This window comes from Leguminivora glycinivorella, chromosome 25, assembly GCF_023078275.1.
Source record: "Leguminivora glycinivorella isolate SPB_JAAS2020 chromosome 25, LegGlyc_1.1, whole genome shotgun sequence".
NCBI classification, from domain to species: domain Eukaryota; kingdom Metazoa; phylum Arthropoda; class Insecta; order Lepidoptera; family Tortricidae; genus Leguminivora; species Leguminivora glycinivorella.
Window position 1 is genome coordinate 8794369 of NC_062995.1, and position 21520 is coordinate 8815888.

The 21520-nt window shown below is 42.2% G+C and overlaps 1 protein-coding gene across 1 annotated transcript; it reads left to right on the forward strand.

The window, feature by feature from the left end:
- Window positions 1-87: 87 nt before the first annotated feature.
- Window positions 88-21114, forward strand: LOC125239401 (ruvB-like 2). Its single transcript, XM_048146971.1, has 12 exons — window positions 88-220; window positions 383-569; window positions 830-946; window positions 2158-2239; window positions 3845-4004; window positions 5255-5351; window positions 8174-8305; window positions 9185-9297; window positions 11299-11519; window positions 16729-16867; window positions 17829-17940; window positions 20440-21114. Exons 1-12 carry the CDS (start codon window positions 215-217, stop codon window positions 20472-20474), a joined length of 1401 nt encoding a protein of 466 aa, XP_048002928.1. The 5' UTR covers window positions 88-214; the 3' UTR covers window positions 20475-21114.
- The last annotated feature ends 406 nt before the right edge of the window (window positions 21115-21520 follow it).

The window sequence follows — 21520 nt, forward strand, 5'->3', positions numbered from 1 at the left end:
GATGCTGGACAATGTATGGTATGATTGTTGATGACGTAGTTAAAGAAAATATTGAATGTTTTTTTCTATGTCTTAAACAGCGTCGTAGCTGCGCATTGAGCATTTTTTTTAAAACACACTTGTCAAACAAATTGTTTAGAAGTGCGGCTCTGCCGAATTTCCTAAGATTTCGCGTAATTTACCTATAATTCCACGTATCAAAGTAGTGTGAAATATGGCTGTAAGTATTGATATTATTATAAAGTATGTAATTAGTAATTTAAATGTTCTCTATAACATTTATTGTAATAACATGGTAAAAGCGCAGTTTTAGGTTATCTTCTAAAAACCTGTAATAAATTGTAATTCTAAAGAAAACTACAATGAATATGTCTTATTTCAGTCCCTAGCAGCAGCGCAAGTGCAAGAAGTGCGCTCCATAACGCGCATAGAGCGTATAGGGGCACACTCTCATATTCGAGGCTTAGGGCTCGATGATTCCTTGGAGCCCCGTGCCGTGTCTCAGGGCATGGTGGGACAGAAGACAGCCAGGAAGGCTGCTGGCGTCGTTTTGCAGATGATTCGAGAAGGTATTGAATTGCTGTTGCTATGGTAACAGGTTGCATATTGATTAACTGCAATCTACATTTCAATAATAAACTTGGTCAACCTCTCTCTCTCTCTACCATGGTAATATTAATTAAGTTTATAGATTCCCATTTCTGTTTTCTTTATCAAAAGTATATTACTATAATTCTAATATTACGAATATTCCTTACTGATTGAATGTAAAATTAAAAAATATCAGTAATCAATTTTACTGTTAAACCATTTTTTCTTAAAACAATAGGTAAAATAGCTGGCAGAGCTGTGCTGCTGGCCGGCCAGCCTGGCACTGGCAAGACAGCCATCGCCATGGGCCTGGCACAGGCACTGGGGCCCGATACACCCTTCACCAGCATGGCAGGTAAGATAACTATGAATACATTCACTACAGCATATAATTGAATGGCAAAGTATGTTTGACAGAGTGTATAATTCTCAAAAAGTTTGTAGGTTTGGATTTTAAATTGACACTACTTACGAATTTCTTTTTCGCAAGTGTATCATACGACATTTTTCAGTACATATAGCCCTCTGAAGTTTCAATCTGACAAAAAATGAACCACTTTGTGCGCTAGTGCGGACAAAAGCCATCATCTGTACTGAAAAACATAGTTCTAAATACTATATATACCTAAGATCAAACAAACATACCTACATAGCGTGTCAAACGAACTTGGTGAAATCCACTGAGTTCTCAGTCTTTACTCACAGCTTGCAGCTTTCGGGTGTCAATTTTTGTAAGTTGAAGTCCACAAACGTAAAAAAATGCTTTTCACCACACCAACTGTTAAAGGCTTACTTTGCTATTCGAAAACAGATAGCAAAATGGCATTTTATCCACAAGGGGGCAAAGTAATTTCATACAAATTTTAACTCGATGTCTTAATCTGGCTGCTAGATTTTACCTATAAATGATGATTTTGAATCATAAATATTGAATAAATTGACGGATTTGATTTTGATGTTTTATAGTCAGTATTTTGTTCGTGTTGTGGTGAAAAATTTTGTGTTTCACTCGGTGGCAAAGTTTGTTTAACCTTCGTGCCTTGATACCCTCACAACGCTCAAGATTCCACTTTTTGAACCACTCGCTACGCTCGCGGTTCAATATTGGAATCTTTCGCTTGCTCAGGTATCAATATTGGCACGTGCGGTTAAACAACTACTTTGCCCCCTTGTAAAACAAATAACTATTGTTACGTAATATTTCATTACTACAGCACAAAAATTATGAACACTCAAGGACCTGAGACATATTTTCAATCACAGGCAAGTAACAACTTCAGTACAAAATCTGACACGCTCGGCCGCCATACAAATAGATGAACTTTTTTCTTCTATCCAAATATAGTTCTGTGGCTCTATAGCTGATTTCACTTTTCACACAGTTACATACTTTTGGAACTATTAACCTTCTTATTCATAAATATACTCTAAAATTATCAAGCCGATGAAGATTGTTTGTCCCTTTCCGACGTATTGGTGTGATAGAAAAGGACAAACAAACTTTATCAGCTTGATAACTTTAGAGTATGTTTATGAATAAGGGGGTAAGTGTTTATTTACTTTTAGGATCTGAGATCTATTCTCTGGAAATGAGCAAGACTGAAGCCCTGACTCAAGCCATCAGGAAGTCTATCGGCATCAGAATTAAGTGAGTACATTCAGATTTAAATCTACATATTTATTTAGATATTAGAAATCTGACCAGATACTCAAATACTGATATAATATTGCACTGGACTGAAAAAGCTAGAAATACCTGTCTTGCACAGTTAAACGGTCCGTCTATGATGAGATCGATGATCTATTATGAGTTTATGTATGGGCAGTAACCACCAGACACATCCGTTTGATTGTTTGCCATAAAAAAAACCCCAACCGCGACAGTGGACCGATTTTCATGAAACATGGCTAAGAACACTCCCGACTAACTCAGCTGTCATGCAAAAAAAACTAAATCAAAATCGGTTCATCCGTTCGAGAGCTACGATGCCACAGACAGACACACACACAGACAGACAGACAGACATACACACAGACAGACACGTCAAACTTATAACACCCCTTCGTTTTTGCCTCGAGGGTTAAAAAATTAACAGTATATAGATATAGTTAAAAAACTATAATTTTCAAAACAGCAATGTAGTCAAAAGAAATAAGATTTTAATCATGAATTTTGCGCCCGAAAGCTTGGAAAAAACCTAACCACAAAATTAAAATTTTGAAAAAACCCTGACCGCGATATAGTGGACCGATTTTCATGAAACATGGCTATGAACACTCCCGACTAACTCAGTGTCCATCAGGATGGCGTGAGAGATGTCTGAATAGCACAGAGAACCTCCTATAGAGTAGCAATCTTGTATATTTTGTTCGCGATACGAGTCACCAGTGTTTGGGGTGCGAGGAGCGGGCGGGGAATGTGTTAAGCGCGCTGTGATTGGCCGTTTCAAGGACGGCGGGCAGTCGCGCCAGATGAAAGGGACTGTCCCTCTACTGACGCGTAAGTGGCCAATGTAAGTTGACCTATGCCGGCTCTGAATAAATTATAAATATGACTTTTATGTGGAATGTAATGACGTCTGTTTTTAAATTTGAGCTTCTTGTTACCTTTCCACACCATTTCACACTACAGGTGGACATCTTTAAGACATCAAAATACCCTTTTTAAATTTTTTTACTGCGAAAAACACGCGCTGCTTTCGGGTCTGTTACTTGGTCGCTACTGATCGGGCACGGCGAGCGCCCGCGCTTATATCAGTGCAAATACTAGGAAGGCTGGCGACCGCGAGTCGTCTTGTAATGGGTGTCTATAGGGGTTGGTCTGTGCTGAATAGTCACAAAAGTTACACCAAATAACTGTACCTAAACTGTACCTATAGCAAAGAAAACTACACCTCAAGAAATTAAGCATTAAATAGATTCTACATAGACACGCCGTTCTGACTACTTCTGACGTCAGCTTGGCGCGCATAGCCGTGTAACTATGTTCTGAAACATATACGAGTATATATATCAATAAACTGTACCTCACTAAACTGCCAATAATAACGTTTAAATCACACGTGATATGGGTCAAATCAACAACAAAATTTTTTGTCTGCTCTCATTTATTTACATGAATTACATGTATGTTTGCTATTACTTTAGAAAAAAAAACACTCCAGAAAAAAACAGTTTTTTTTTCAAGCCAGAAAAAAAACGTTTTTTTGCAACCTTATGCCAGGTTATATAACAAAAAACTTGTTTCATCCAGGGAGGAGTCCGAAATCATCGAAGGCGAAGTAGTAGAAGTGGTCGTGGACCGGGCGGCGGGGGGCTCCGCCCGCGTCGGCCGCCTCACGCTCAAGACTACCGACATGGAAACCAACTACGATATGGGGGCCAAGATGATCGACTCCATGCTTAAAGAAAAGGTAAATAAATATACATGACAACCTCAGTCATCCTCAGCGTCGTCCAGGCATTTGCCACGGCTCATGGGAGCCTGGGGTCTGCTTTGACAACTAATCCCAAGATTTAAAAAAATTGTCCCATCGATTTTTTTATTTTATACCTACGTCGGTGGCAAATGTTGCATACGGCCCGCCTGATGTAAAGCGGTCAACAAAAACCTATGGACGCCTGGAACTTTTTTCAAACAGTGAGTTGAACATGCGCGTTGCCAGTACCATTGAACTAAAATTTCCTAAAACAATCAAAATTTTTTTATTGGCAAAAAAAAAAGAAATGCTCAGATGACAACCTCAGTCATCCTCCTTGCGTCATCCAGGCATTTGCCACGGCTCATGGGAGCCTGGGGTCTGCTTTGACAACTAATCCCAAGATTTGGCGTGGGCACTAGTTTTTTTTATGGGATAGGAGGCAAACGAGCAGACAGGTCGCCTGATGGTAAGCGATCACCGCCGCCCATGGAGATCCGAAACACCAGAGGTGCGTTGCCGGCCTTTAAGATGGGTGTACGCTCTTTTCTTGAAGATTTGAAGGTCGTATCGGTCCGGAAATACCAGGAAATTTTCCACAGTTTAGCTGTGCGGGGCAGGAAGTTTCTGGAGAAACGCACAGTTGAGGACTGCCATCTGACCTTCCAACCCGACCTTCCAACCCGAAGGCGCAGTATAATAAAGAGTACTAGCGGACACTATGGCCACTCCCGCTCCCCGCTGGAAGTGCCGCCCACCGCCTCTCGGTTACCTCACAGTTACCGCCTGTCAAAAACGCGAACAGTCGACCTGTCATATCTCACTCATACAAGAATAGTACGCGTTCACCTACACGAGCTTAGACTGTGTGCTAATAACGCTCCTCTTTCATATATTTGATCGCCAGTGTCCGAGATGTGCCGAAGGGTAAACTAGACCTTATTGGAATTAGTCCGGTTTCCTCACAATGTTTTCCTTCACCGAAAAGCGACTGGCAAATATCAAATGACGTGACAGACAATGAGAAAGGCGCAAATATACTCTGTCAAACAAGTCTGTCAGTAAATAAGAACAAAGAAAACTATATGCATCCCTTTCTTTAGGGTGCTAGAGAAAAGGATACCTATAGTTTTGTTAGTTCTTATTTACTGACAGGCTTGTTTGACAGAGTATATTTTAATTTTATTGTATAGGTATGTAAGACTATGTTTGGTTTCTCTATTAACATATATTGTCTATGTCAGGTGCAAGCCGGAGACGTGATAACCATAGACAAGGCGACAGGCAAGATCAACAAACTGGGACGCAGCTTTGCTCGCGCCAGGGACTACGATGCCACAGGTACATACATACATACAATCACGCCTGTATCCCACAAAGGGGTAGGCAGAGCACATGAAACTACTAAAGCTTCAGTGCCACTCTTGGTAAGTAAGGGGTTGAAAGAAAATGAAACTGTGACAGAATACGATGCCACAGGTAAACAGTATAGTATACATTTTCTGAGATGTTTTTTTTGCTTTTGCCTTAATCTGTTAAACAAAAGCCTTTGTTTCTATTATACAGGGTGAAACATGGGTCGTGAACAGTAATTTTTGTTTCTATTGCAGTGTTTTAAGGCAAATTCATTGCATTAACTCTTTAAGCAAACAATAAAACTTATTTGATATTCATTTAAAATAGGAAAAACACCAACCTTATGGTCACCCTATCCGGGACTAGACTGTAGCTTTAAGTGCATGTACTTAAAATTACTGTTATGTAGATTTATTTTATCAATCGAGTACCTACTTAGACTCTCAAACAAGATCATCTGTGTATGCCAAGAACCTACATTATGCACTTAATGTAAACACACTTGGCATTGGTTGTTATCATATTTTATTTTGAAAAAAAAAAAAGATCGCTAATTTTACACGTACTTTAATAACTGTTCAAAATGATCGCCTCCTAATTCATTACACAACTGTGCCCGTCTTCGGTGGTTGTCTTTGACCCTCCTCAGCACGAATTGGTCGGCTTTTACTTCATTAAAAGCGGCTATAATTTTAATACGCAGCTCTGCCACTGTATCGGATACCTGTTCATAAACCCTTCTCTTGATCTCACCCCATAGGTAAAAGTCCAAAGGCGTCAAGTCAGGACTACGCGGTGGCCATTGTATGGGTCCATTTCGGCCTATCCAGCGCTCAGGGTATTCGTTATCCAAGTAATTACGGACGTCACGTTGAAAATGAGCAGGTGCTCCATCTTGCTGATAATGTAAGTTCACTAAATCCTCCTCAGGCACTCCTTCTAGCAATTCGGGGAGTACCTGCTGTAGGAAACGGAGATAGTTCGCCCCATTCTGACGCCCTTCAATAAAGTGAGGGCCAATCACTGTATTATTGATGATACCCGCCCAGACATTCACACTGAACCTCACCTGATACGCATTCTTTCGCACAACGTGTGGGTTGTGTTCGCTCCACCAATGTTCATTGTGTTGGTTGAAAAGTCCGATCCTCGTAAATGTCGCTTCGTCGGTCCATAAGATGTTTGTATCTTGGTTTTGCAACAACCACCGACAAAATTCTACCCTTTTCGCGTAATCTGCTAACACGAGATCCTGTACGGGCTGAAAATGAAACGGGTGTTGGCCAGACGCATTAAGCAAACGCCACACGTACATTTGGTTTACACGAAAGCGTCTGGCAGCTTGTCTAGTACTCGCTTGTGGATTTCTATTAAAGAAGTTCCGTATCCGCCTGTGCAAGTATTCCGGACGAATAATCTGCCCTCCTCTGGCCTGCGCGTGCGCTGGAACAGTAAACTGTCCGTACTGCCGGAGATTATGAATCATACTGCGAATCAGGTTGTGTGTCGGGACTGGTGACTCTGGGTAACGTTCGCTAAATGCTTGTCTTGTTTGCTCTGTACTATTAGTTTGAGCGTAAAATCTTATCATATCGTAACGTTCAATAAAAGTATAAGGATACGCAGGCGGCATTGTAAACGAGAATTATTACTTTTCAATAAAAATTCGTTGCTTGATGTTATGCTATGTTATGACTTTTGAATTTGCCATTGTCAATAAATATTTTTTTTTGGTTCTTACCAGCCAATACAAAGAGGTTAGATGATGAATGTTATCTAGGTCTATGACAGTTTAACGTAGCAATTAGGGTGACCATGAGACTCGGTAATTTAACAACATTTTTAAAATAAATAATTAACTAACAATGTGTACATATTTCTGCCCCTCATATCGTCCACATGTTTAAGCTAAAGTTAGACAGTAAGAAAAACATATTTCTGTTTACGACCCATGTTTCACCCTGTATATGTTGCGGAATTTCATGCCCCCCTTGGGGGGCACGCCCCACAGTCTGAAATACGCTGCTCTAAGCTCTTATGAGATGTGTGTATAGTATGAGTTTTCTGAGATGGGTTTTTGGCTTTTGCCGTAATCTGTTAAACAAAAGCCTTTGTTTCTATTATTCACAGCGGCTAGCTCCCAGTCTATAGTAGTCTCCACGGCACGCGCTATAGTCTCAGTGTAGTTAAAAAGCAACTATCAAGATATTAAGGTTCAAATCCATAAAAAGCCCTTTCGGAGATAACACGTTTTGTCATCTTCAAAAAAGTTACTTGCCTACCTACTGCAAACTGTTTCATAAATTTGAAGTCAAAAATAGATGAAAACCGTGTGGAGCCCCTTAAATAGCATTCTTTTTTTGTCTTGAGCTTTGGACCTCTCAGCTTGCGGTAATCTATTCATGAATATATGTTTTCTTTTTCATCTGGCCATGTTTGCCACATGCCTAATTACTAGTGGCCAAAGACATGTATAACTCCGTATAGACAGATAAAGTCTAAGAAAAAAGCATACCTCAGTACCATACAGTAAAAGGTACGGTGGTCTAGATGGCATTACACCTTTGGGGTACGCTCAGCTAGATGGCACTAATATTAATATTTGACATTTTAAAACATATCAAGCTAAGAATATGGGCCCAAATTGTCAAAACTGAGGTTCAAAAGTTTCAAGCCTGTGTCGAGAGATGGCAGTCTATGCACTGTGATTACACATTTTACTTTGACAGTGACTCTCTATAATACTCTATTGTCTTTGCTAGTGGCTTAATATGACCACATGATTGTAACATTTTTATAATCCTCAGGCCAGCAAGCGCGATTCGTGCAGTGCCCAGAAGGCGAGCTTCAAAAACGTAAAGAAGTCGTCCATACGGTGACTTTACACGAGGTGGACGTGATCAACTCTCGCACTCATGGGTTCCTCGCACTGTTCTCCGGTAAGTTTACAACAATAAAATATAAATATTAAATATCAAAGAATGTTTTTACACAGATTGACTGAGGCCCACGGTAATCTCAAGAAGGCTTGTGTTGTGGGTACTCAGACAACGATATACAGTGTGGAAAAATCGAATACCACATGGATGGCAACTACCTTAAATATTGTAAATAGCACATTTTGTGTAAGGGAGACTTTCCTTTGTTTTTAAAAACAATAAATTCTGCATTGAAGGATTTATGAAAAATCGCTTGCCTCAGTCGGGACTCGAACCGATCAAAATGTGACAAAAAATAACGTGCCGTATTTTATGATGCAGATTGAAAGGGTTACTGATAAGGTTCATTTTTGTCTAAATAACAAATACAATCAGAATAACGGAAGGAAAACCGGTTTCGAGCAGGTCAAACGCTTCTCGTGCGTAAGATTAAACAATCCATACTAATATTGTGAATGGAAAGTGTGTGTGTCTGTTTGTTTCTCCGTCTTTCACGGCAAAACGGAGCGACGAATTGTCGTGATTTTTTAAGTGGAGATAGTTGAAGGGATGGAGAGTGACATAGGCTACATTTTGTTTCGTTCTATCTCCCCACTTCCCTAAAATGGGGGGTGGAAGTTAGTATGAAGCATTCCGCATTTTTCGAATTTAAGTCTAACGAAGCCGATGGAAAATGCTAGTCCATACTAATATTATAATTGGGAAAGGGTGTGTGTCTGTTTGTTTGTCCGTCTTTCACGGCAAAACGGAGCGACGAATTGTCGTGATTTTTTAAGTGGAGATATTTGAAGGGATGGAGAGTGACATAGGCTACTTTGTCTCTTTCTAACGCGAGGGCAAATGCTAGTAACTTTATAAAACGATTAATTATTTTCTCAGGTGACACCGGTGAGATCAAGTCTGAGATCCGAGAGCAGATTAACAGCAAAGTGGCGGAATGGCGCGAGGAAGGGAAGGCTGAGATGATCCCCGGAGTACTCTTCATTGACGAGGTAATTATTACGGTATACTCTTGGGTTGACACGTTCGCTTTTCGTCACGTTCCTAAATTTGCAACTCAAACAGTGTCACATGCGCGTTGCCACCCCATTAGAAACCTGTACATTCCCTTTTGCTGTGTTATGTACACAGCCAAAAGGAGTGTACAAGTTCCAAGAAGGGTTCGGGTTGCCGACGACTCAAAGGACAATAGACGGAACAAGTTAGTTCCGTAAGTCCTCCCGTCATCAGCACACCGCACCCTCGTTGAGCTCTGGCAGCCTTACTCACCGACAGGAACACAACACTATGAGTAGGGTCTAGTGCTATTTGGCTGCGGTCTTCTGTAAGGCGGAGGTACTTCCCCAGTTGGGCTCTGCTCTAGATTCGAGCGAGACGATATCCGCTGTGCTGTGCCCTACCACACAAAGCGGAATATCATTCGATTCTGCTTTCGTCAGCCATTCTTCAATCGTCAATTTAGTCTGTCAATCGTTTTTCGTCATTTCGTATTTGGTCATATTCTAAGTTGTTACCGACCTAAGACTACGAAAAAACACGAAAACCATAGATTTAACAGCGAACATGCCGAAAAAAGATTATGACAAGTAAATAACGACACGGAATAAGATAAAGATGAACAACGAAATTGATCATAGTTGAGAAAGACCATTGTACGATCTAGCTATCGTACAGCGTAGGTATAGCATAATACTGTAGCAATGTCTTTACGCAAATATGCGCACTCGCGCGACCCAGATTATTTATTCAACACGTGTAATTGCATTAAGTACAAAAATCAGTGCATTAAAGACTATGGTTAACAACAAACGTATGTGAGTTATTTATGGGTTCCTGGGATTCTGACAGTACCGTCAACTGGCGCGTACAACCATCGACTATTGTGATGAATAAAGAATGGCTGACGAAAGCAGAATCGGACAAATTTAGGAACGTGACGAAAAACGAACGTGTCAACCTAAGAGTATACCCTTAAAACATGCTTTTTACAAGCTTTTGTTTAACTTGCCTTGTTAGTGTGGGTCAAAACGTAGAAGCTAAATTTGATCCACTTCCCGGTTTCTGATTGATCTGAAATTTTACACACATATTTAAATCACGTGACACGCGAAGCGCTGGTAGCCTAGCGGTAAGTGCATGCGACTTTCGTTCCGGAGGTCGCGGGTTCGAACCCCGGCTCGCACCAATGAGTTTTCCGGAACTTATGTGCGAAATTTCATTTGATATTTGCCAGTCGCTTTTCGGTGAAGGAAAACATCGTGAGGAAACCGGACTAATTCCAATAAGGTCTAGTTTACCCTTCGGGTTGGAAGGTCAGATGGCAGTCGCTTTCGTAAAACTAGTGCCTACGCCAAATCTTGGGATTAGTTGTCAAAGCGGACCCCAGGCTCCCATGAGCCGTGGCAAATGCCGGGATAACGCAAGGAGGATGATGATGTAAATCACGTGACAATGCAATGTAGTATCATGGAGCTGATCTGATGATGGAGCAGAAAGGTAGTCATAGGAACTCTATTATGAAACGTCCTTTGATTATGTTTTTGTGTATTTTATGTGCCAATAAAAATGTTCCAGTAGGTTTTCAATATTACCGTCAGAAGCGAGGCAGTAAAATAAATAAATAAATGTTATAGGACATTCTTACACAGATTGACTGAGGCCCACGGTAAGCTCAAGAAGGCTTGTGTTGTGGGTACTCAGACAACGATATATTTAATATATAAATACTTATATACATAGAAAACATCCATAACTCAGGAACAAATATCTGTGCTCATCACACAAATAAATGCCCTTACCGGGATTCGAACCCGGGACCAGCAGGCAGGGTCACTACCGATTGCGCCAGACCGGTCGTCAAAATGATTCAATTCAATTCAATAAATGATTCAATTCAATAGCCGATAGCTCATAGCTTACTAGCTCCGGTGGGACCAGTGCCTCAGTGACTCAGGACACTTGTATTTGTATTATTAATGTATATTTGCTCCCAGGCCCACATGCTGGATATTGAATGCTTCTCATTCCTGAATCGAGCCCTGGAATCGGAAACGGCCCCCGTGGTCATCATGGCAACCAACCGGGGCATCACTCGCATCCGGGGCACCACTTACAAGAGCCCCCATGGAATACCACTGGATCTGCTGGACAGAGCCATTATTGTACCTACTCAGCCCTACGATCACAAGGATTTGAAGGAGATACTTAATATCAGGTATATATTTACTAAGCAAAAAAATAAAATGGGGTAAATTGTGGCGTAGGCGAGAGGCTGGCAACCTGTCACTGCAATGTCACAGTTACGTTTTCTTTCAACCCCTTATTTGCCAAGGGTGGCACTGTAATTTTAGTAGTTTCATTTCATATGCTCTGCCTACCCCTTTATGGGAAACAGGCGTGATTGTATGTATGTATGTATTTACTAAGCTACCCCTCGATATTGGCAAAATATTATTTAGTTTAGAACTTATGATAAGAAGAAGATTTACTCCGTGCCTACATCAGAGACGGAAATAACATTTGGGGCTCCACTTACAAAAGCCCTAGGGAATACCTCTTGATCTGTTGGATAGAGCTATTATAGTGCCTACACAAACTTATGTCCACAAAGACCTGTAAATACTAATATCGTGGGTACTTGACACCCTCGCACGTCAGATCGCCTCTCGGCAAAATAATTAAATTAACCTAATTAAAATGCCTTTTAAGGCGCTTGAAAGCTCTATCAGTGAGCTGCGACAAATACTAAACTCAGTGACAAATCGCTTAAGTGCGCTAGAAATGAAAATAAGCGAGCAAAACGACATAATTCTGAAGCAAACAGAAACAATAAATAGCCAGAAATCGAGTTTGGAGGGTACGTCAGCGAAAAACCGTAAGTCTATCACCGCCTATACTACTCCACCAGCCCAGTCAGCGCTGCAGCGCCAGCGTCCTATGCGTCAAGCACGTCTGAAGGCCGTCGCTACCACTGCGAATATCAAAAGCGCCACGAAAAAGTCAAGCGCTAAAGCTGCTGGCGGATTACGGACACCAAAAGTCACGAAGACGCCCGAGGTGAGCCGACCTTCGAGTATTATTCCAGACCCAATGACATCAAGCGCCGCAAGCGCAGATGGATTACCAGTGCATGACGTCACAACTCCCGAGTCAAGCCGAACGGCAGGTATTAATCCGGACCCAAATATCAACTCAAGCGCTGCGCTCAGCGGAGTTAGAATCGAGTCAAGCGCCTCAAGCGCCGACGGATCACTAATGCACGTCACAACACCCGAGGCAAGCCGAACGGCAAGTATTAATCCGGACCCAAATACGAGTATTAGTTCAGCCGCTGTGCTTAGCGGAATTATAAGAAAACCAAGCGCTGCCAGCGCAAACAGATCACGAGAACCTGACGTCTCAACCCTCGAGAGCAACACTACAGTAATGAACGACGAATTTCGGACTGTTACATATAAAAATGGTCGTATGACACAGAAACCGAAACGGATTGCCGTCACAGGAACCGGCCCTATGGACGTCGAAGTGCAAACCACAGAAAGAGTTAAAAAATACATGCCTGCTTTTTTAAGACTAGCACTACACCGGATGCGATCCGTTCATACATAGCGCGCAAAACTGGGTATGCTAACAGTACTGTCCACAAATTACATCTAAAACATGACCATTACGCATCGTTTGCGATAACAGTGTCGAGCAGCAAGTTCGAGGAAATCATGTCCCCCGATATCTGGCCATCTGGGACAGTGATAAGCGAATGGTTTCGAGCCAGCGCCGGGCGCGCCGGGCGCGCCCCCTCCCGCCAGCAGCGCCGCCGCTCAACCAGCGCCGCCGTTGCAGCCGCCGTCACCAACACAGACGTATAAAACCAAACCACGGCGAGGTAAACCAACCTCGCAGGATATAATTATATGCCATCAAAACATCCGGGCCATAGACAATAAAACGCAACGACTTGAGCTTTTGCTACAAAACGACCTAGCTTGTGATGTACTAGGCCTAACAGAACATTGGTTGACCGAGAGCAAATTAAATTACGTTCACATCGAAGATTTCAAGTTAGTATCTAGTTTTTGCCGAGCGGATAACGAGCACGGAGGCTCATGTCTATATGTACGTGAAAATATATTAGCAATTGAAAATCGTGATTTAACCGCTCTATCCGAAAAACGCTATTGTGAAATTTCCGCAGTAGATCTTTTAGATTCAAATTTAACTGTAATATGTTTATACCGATCTAATTGTAAAGTCAGTAACAATGAATTCCTATGGTACTTGGAACGCTTGCTTGACAAAATATCAGAACTCGACAGAGATTGTATTATAGTAGGAGACACTAATATCGATAATATGGGTAATTCTGGTTTAGCATTGAAAAAGTTGACTGACCTTCTCAACTCCCACGACTTTAAAAACGAAGTGAATTTTCCCACTAGAATCACAAGCGCGACCGCCACCAACTTAGACCATGTGTATTGGAACGGTGCGCGCGGTGCGGTCCGCACGGCGCCGGTGACCACGCTGCTCAGCGACCACCTCGCCGTGCGCGCCGCGCTGCGCCGCCAGTCTGCGCCGCCCGCGCCGCCCCGCCGGGGTCGGATATACTCGCCTCGCAACTACGCTAGCTTTACCTCAGCTATACAAAGCGTGGACTGGAGAGAGATTTTACAGCGGAGCGAAACGTCGATCCAAAATTTGATTATGTCTATAATAAATATTATTAAAAATAAATTTGAAACATGTTTTCCCATTGTTGTAATTAACAATTGTAAAAAAGATTCTTGGGTGACAGATGAACTCTATCAATATAAAAAATTACTATTTGATATTACTGAAATCGGAAAACTAGTGCCCGACAACAATACGATTTCCAAATTAATAGGCGACATGAATAACAAATATTCCAAACTATTATATTTAAAAAAATCCTCGCACTACATAAACAAAATACAAACATCCAAAAATACCGTAAAGTCCATGTGGAGCGTGATTAACCAAGAAAAAGGTAAAGCGGCCCGCGAACTGCTTGAGTTCACGGACGTTATTAGAGACCCTGCTGGTAATCCGTTTCTTAGCAAGAAGGATGCTGCAGATTCAATTAATTGTAGATTCGCGGAGGCGGCGGCGGCGTGCAGCGCGCAGCCCGCCGCGCGCGCCGCCGCGCTCGGCGCCCTGCGCGCTGCCCGCCCTCCTGCCGATCGGTGCATCCGATTGAAGCCGTTTTCGCCGGGTGATGTATTTACCATTATCATGTCAGGTGTTGCAAATAAAACAACGAGAGACATTTTTGATATTTCGGTAGTTATGCTCAGAGCGGTAGCTGCGGATCTAGCACCGATCCTGGCGATCGCGTACAATAGGTGTATTCGCGAGGGAGTATTTCCGGAAGCTCTAAAAGAGAGTCGGATAGCGCCACTGTACAAAGGCAAAGGCAAGAGAGAAGATATGGACGCATACCGACCGGTAGCGATTATCCCCGTCCTGGCTAAAATCTTTGAATATGGTCTCAGCGCGAGGATAACAGACTTCCTCGAATCGACCGATGCACTCTCTGAGCAACAATATGCGTATCGCAAAGGTCGATCAACGACAGCGCTAACACGTGCGGTCGTGCGCCGTATCTTAGAGGCCCGAGAAACCAAAAAACAGGTCGCAGTAATCTGCTGTGATCTGTCTAAAGCCTTCGACTTGGCAGATCATGGAGTCCTAGAAGATAAGCTTCGCCACTACGGCTTCGATGACCGAGCACTGAGTCTCATGATAGACATGTTGCGCAATAGAACTCAGGTCGTGGTGGCAGACGGGGACGACTACGATCAGACCCGGTTCGAACACACATAGGCGTAGCGCAAGGATCGTCCGTCTCCAACATACTGTTCTCGCTGCTGCTGAACGACCTACCAGAGGCAGTGCACAGCGGTGAGACATTCATGTATGCGGACGACGTAGCTGTGGTGGTTACTGGTGAGAGCTGTGACGCACTTAGCAACCAACTGAATATTACTGCCGCACTACTTTCCGAGTGGTTCAACAAAAATGGCCTCACCTTAAACATACGGAAAACGCACTTTGTCCACTTCGATCTCTCGGGAAAGGAAACGAGACCCATATTTGTGCACACCAATGGGCTTAATATCGAGCAAGCTACGAGCTCAACTTTTCTAGGCTTCGAACTAGACAGGGCATTGACATGGGCGGACCACATTGACAAGGTGTGTCACAAGCTGGCAGCGGCATGCTTCGCGCTTAAACGTCTCGCTCGGTTATTGCCCCGCGATATGCTGAGAGCCTGCTATTTTGCATCGGTGCATGCACATCTTCAATACGGGACCGAGATGTGGGCCCGAGCCGCAGACTGGGAACGAGTATTTCGGCTACAAAAGCGCGCCGTACGGGCCATAGTCCGAATCACCCAAACAGAATCGGCGAAACCTCACTTCCAAGCCCTTGGCATCTTAACCTTGCCGTCGATGCTAATATTTGAAGCTGCAATATATGCACGCTCGCAAGCAGATAGCGCCCCGGCGGAGCCAGCTCACGCGGCCGCGCGCCGCTACCCCGCGCGCCGCGGCCGCGCCGCCCGCAGGCTCGCCCCCGTGCCGCACAAGCTGGCCAAGTCGGATAGGCTTATTCACATATTGGGCCCACGGGTATACAATTGTCTTCCGGATGCAATAGTAGCCGTTAATAGCGCAGCAGTGTTTAAATACAAGTTAAAACAGTGGTTAGTCGAGCAAGCGTTCTATGACCACAAAGAGTTCTTTAATGAAAAACCTAGGATATAATATATTAATAAAATAACCTACCATATGTCGTAGAAGGATCTTAATCTTTATGTAACTGCTGTATAAAATTATGTGACTTGTAATTTGTATTATTAATAAATATTATGATTATGATTATGATTATGATTATCAGCTAATTAATAATCTGAATGAACACAATCATAAACTTAGGTTAAAAAATGCAGTTTTCTGGCAGCCTAGGAGGTCTGGGAGTTCAAGTCTCACCTCTCACCCGAGACATAGTTTCCACTTTAAAATTGATCTGCTTTACTCTGTCAAACAAATCTGTCAGTAAATAAGAACAAAGAAAACTATAGGTATCCTTTTTTCTAGCACCCTAAAGAAAAGGATGCATATAGTTTTCTTTGTTCTTATTTACTGACATACTTGTTTGACAGAGTATAATAATCAAACCTAAATAACAATAACATTGCGTATTTTGAGGACGATTTTTGAATCTCGCATACGGGATTTTGTCACTAAAATACCGGTTGAAAACGGTGACTTGCCTATTATTTTCAGTGACTATTTTCTGAATTCGAACGCGTGAGACTCAAAAATCGCGACGAACTATGACTCATCTGGCTTCCTATTCTGATATCCACCATAAAATTTTAATACCAAATTTTTTTTTCTCAGATGCGAAGAAGAAGATTGTCAAATGTCAAGCGATGCGTTGACAGTGTTAGCCCGTCTAGCCACCGAGACTTCGCTCCGGTACGCCATACAGCTCATCACCACGGCTTCGCTGGTCGCTAAAAGGAGGAAGGCGACTGAGGTATGACGTATGTCAAATGTCAAGTGACACTGACAATTTTCTATTTAAAAAATCTCTTCGGTACGAAAAGAAGGAAGGTGACCGAGTTATAAATGTCAAGTAAGACCTTGACAGTTTTAGCACAGTATAATATGGCCACTCCCGCTCCCCGCTGAAAGTGCTGCCCACCCCCTCTCGGTTACCTCACAGTTACCACCGGTCAAAAACGCGAACAGTCGACCTGTTTCACTCATACAAGCATGGTACGCGTTCACCTACACGAGCTTAGTCTGTGCTAGGAACGCGCCTCTTTCATATATTTGTGTCGCTTAACTTCAAACCTGGGTAAATCTATTTTGGTTGAATACATACAAAATATAATATGATCTAAAAGATAATCAACCTTATAGCAAAATGGATTTACCCATTTTTGTCTGTCTGTCTGTATGTGTGTCTGTCTGTGGCATCGTAGCTCCCGAACGGATGAACCGATTTGGATTTAGTTTTTTTGTCTGAAAGCGGAGTTAGTCGGGAGCGTTCTTAGTCATGTTTCATGAAAATCGGTGTACTATGTCGCGGCCGGGGGTTTTTTTTTCAATTTTGTGGTTAGGTTAGGTTATTAATGTAATAATCTTAAACAAAGGATACTATAGACTAGACAGCCAAATAATAATACCACTACCGAACGAGATGGTCACATACAAATTATAATAAGAGTGACAGAGAGCAAAATGTTATTTTTTGTCTTTGTCATAGTTTCACTTTTCCGCCGCTGCCACAAACGAGTTTGTGGCAAACAATAAGGACGTGGCTTGTCAAGCTTATTATCCGCCCAAATTACGTAGGTTGTTTATGGTAAACTGTCAGCCATTTTTAAAGTGATTCTTAAATTCGCTCCATTATTCTATATCTGTCCCTTACGGGTGTACGCTTGCGTCAAGTCTATAGTATCCTTCGTCTGAGGTAATAATTAATTTAACAGGTCAGCATGGAAGACGTGATGAAGGTGTACTCTCTGTTCTTGGACGAGCATCGCTCGGAACAGTTCCTCAAGGAATACCAGGATGAGTTCATGTTCGATGACGGATCAGGCGGTCAGTATACCTATACTCTGTACCAAAGTTACTCTCAAAGTAAAATGTGTAATCACAGTGCATAGACTGCCATCTCTCGACACAAGCTTAAAACTTTTAAACCTCATGTTCAATGACATATATAACTCCATCTAGACATCATCCTCCTTGCGTTGTCCCGGCATTTGCCACGGCTCATGGGAGCCTGGGGTCCGCTTTGACAACTAATCCCAAGATTTGGCATAGGCACTAGTTTTACGAAAGCGACTGCCATCTGACCTTCCAACCCGGAGGGTAACTAGGCCTTGTTGGAATTAGTCCGGTTTCCTCACGATGTTTTCCTTCATCGAAAAGCGACTGACAAATATCAAATGACATTTCGCACAAAAGTTCCGAAGAACTCATTGGTACGAGCCGGGGTTCGAACCTGCGACCTCCGGATCGAAAGTCGCACGCTCTTACCGCTAGGCCACCAGCGCTTCATAACTCCATCTAGACAGATAAAGTTTAAGAAAAAAACGTACCTCAGTACCATACAGAAAAAGGTACGGTGACCTATATGGCATTACACCTTTGGGCTACGCTGAGCTAGATGGCGCTAATATTAATATTTGACATTTTAACACATATCAAGCTAAGATTATGGTCCTAATTGTCAAAACTGAGGTTCAAAAGTTTTAAGCCTGTGTCAAGAGATATGCCAGATATTATATGTAGACTGCCATATGTGTTAAAATGTCAAATATTAATATTAGCGCCATCTAGCCGAGCGTCCCCCAAAGGTGTAACGCCACCTAGGCCACCGTACCTTTTTCTATAAGGTTCTGAGGTACATTTTTTTCTTAGACTGTAACTGTCTATACGGAGTTACATATGTCTTATTGAAATACCTAATTATCAACATTGGCACTGGATTCCTTGTGAATGGAAAGCCGCAAATGACTTATTAGCTTTTCATTGTCCCACTGCTGGGCAAAGGCCTCCCCTCGTTTTTACAAGCTTTTATTCAACTTGCCTTGTTAGTATGTTAGTTTGGGTCCACAGAACACCCCACTAGAAGCCAAATGCAAGCGATATTGTTCGAGACGCAAATCACCAATCCTTGCGGGGTGAGGCGGGCGCGCACGGTGCTGCCATTGGTCGTTTCAAATAATGGCGCGCCTTTATGATTAGCAGTAGGGATGGAATGGGACATGTCTATTATAGACAATGGTACCGGTACCAGTACTGTGGTGAATTTGTTTTGCAACAAATTATAATATTCTAAATTATAATAAGGCCTAGTTACCCTTCGGGTTGGAAGGTCAGATGGCAGTCGCTTTCATAAAACTAGTGCCTACGCCAAACCTTGGTAGTAGTTTCCAAAGCGGACCCCAGGCTCCCATGAGCCGTGGCGAATGCCGATGCCGGGATAACGCAAGGAGGATGATAATTGTGATAGCATCTCAATAAAAATCATTCTAGTAACTAATAACTAAACTGTGCATTTTTACTTACGTTTACTAAGTTAAATAACCAACTAAATATTCTAAACTAATCAATGAACTAAATACCACTACAGACTCTACAGATTCTAGATAATTATTCACTATTACAAATCTGCTTTCTTTTATATTTCATAAAATGGTAGCACATGGTACGAACGGCAGTACGAAGTTCCCGCAACAGACATAAACTAACATGGCCCCATGCCTAGTCGTTTACGTGAAAGGGATAGCATATCACATTGTTAACTCGGTAAAGAGGGATGGACGCGCCTCGGCGCCGCTCAGCACAACCATATTGACCAGTATAAATGAACTCCGCGGACAATAAACAATATTCAACAAAATAATTAATTTGACTTAACTGTGGAATGTTGTTCCATCTTTTTTACATGTAGAAGTGTTAGAAGACTTGCCACACCACTTTATGCTGTAAGAGACCATTGTTTGCAACCAAAATTGATTATTTAAGATTTTTTCCCGAGCGGACACGGACACTGTTAGCGGGTCGTATACTTGGGCGCTACTGATCGGTGTCGCACGCGTTCAAACTTTTATAAACCTGATTTGTCGTATGCTTGGTGACCGCGAGTCGCCCTGTAAGGGCCATCTTGTTGTATTGATCTGTGTTTGGGTCAAAACGTAGAAGCTAAATTTGACCCACTTTCCGGTTTCCGATTGAGCTGAAATTTTGCACACATGTAAATCACGTGACAATGCAATGTTATGGTATCATGGAGATGATCTGATGATGGAGCAGAAAAGTCTGTTATGAAACGTCGTATCCCCATCGAGTAAGGGGTTTTAGAAACGTCTCGGAGAGCAGTAGATGACTGTTGAAAGAAAGGTACAGTCGGCGATAAAAGCTTGTGCTAAAAATTAAATTTTTGTGAAAAACTTATTTCCAATCGACTCTGTTTCAAAGCGGCTTGACTTTGATCATGATTAGGTTTTTAGTGTAATTGCTATTAAAGCATGTTTTTTTTTCAGTTTTTTTTTAACTATAATTTATTAATAGAAATGTTTTTTTTTACAGATGGTCCGCAGCAAGCAATGGAGGTATCCCAGTAAAATGGAAATGAGACCAAATATTTTAATGAAGCAGTATACATACAGATTGTTAAGTTGTCTCTAATAATCTGCAGGGTGTATATAGGTCGTTGTACCACTTTTACTGTAGAATTAAACCTAATTCCCAAAAAAAACACTATCATGTCAAGGTAGGCCAACTGGGGAAGTACCTCCGGCTTTCAGAAGACCATAGCCAGACCCTACTCATAGTGTTGTGTTCCTGCTGGCACGCCTCGGACACTCCCGCTCCCCGCTGAAAGTGCCGCCCACCCCTCTCGGTTACCTCACAGTTACCGCCTGTCACCGCGACCAGTCGACCTGTCATATCTCGCTCATACAAGCATGGTACGCGTTCACCTACACGAGCTTAGACTGTGTGCTAGGAACGCGCCTCTTTCATATATTTGATCGCCAGTGTCCGGGATGTGGTATTGACCTATATTCAATCTATATACATTATTAGAGGTAACTATTTAACCCTTTTACAGGCCACGCCAGTCTAGAAAGTTTTATACCAAATAGTAATGTTTTGGCGATATATTTTAAGGAGATTGCAATCTAATTTGTACCATGAAGTGCAGTGATTAGAGTGTATATCGCGTATGTGGTATATAAAACGTACTGTGCCTGGAAAAGGGTTGCAAAACCTGTGCACACACTGTGCTATCTTTTAATAATATTCTGGTCAGAAGACACCTGAGTATGTTAAGTTTCCAAGAAGAATGGTTTAAGTTAGTTTTAAGTTAATATTAAGGCCGTATTTGTAATAAATGATTTAAAAAATACCTTTTTTTATTCAACACAATATCGGAATGGAGTTCCAGTGAGGCATTCGCAATATATTACAATTTTCCAATGAATCCTGAGTCCTAGAAGCATTTAAATTAATATAACCTAACCACAAAATTAAAGTTTTGAAAAAAACCCCGACCGCATAGTGGACCGATTTTCATGAAACATGGCTAAGAACACTCCCGACTAACTCGACTTTCCAAATAAAAACTAAATCGTTTCATCCGTTCGGGAGCTACGATGCCACAGACAGA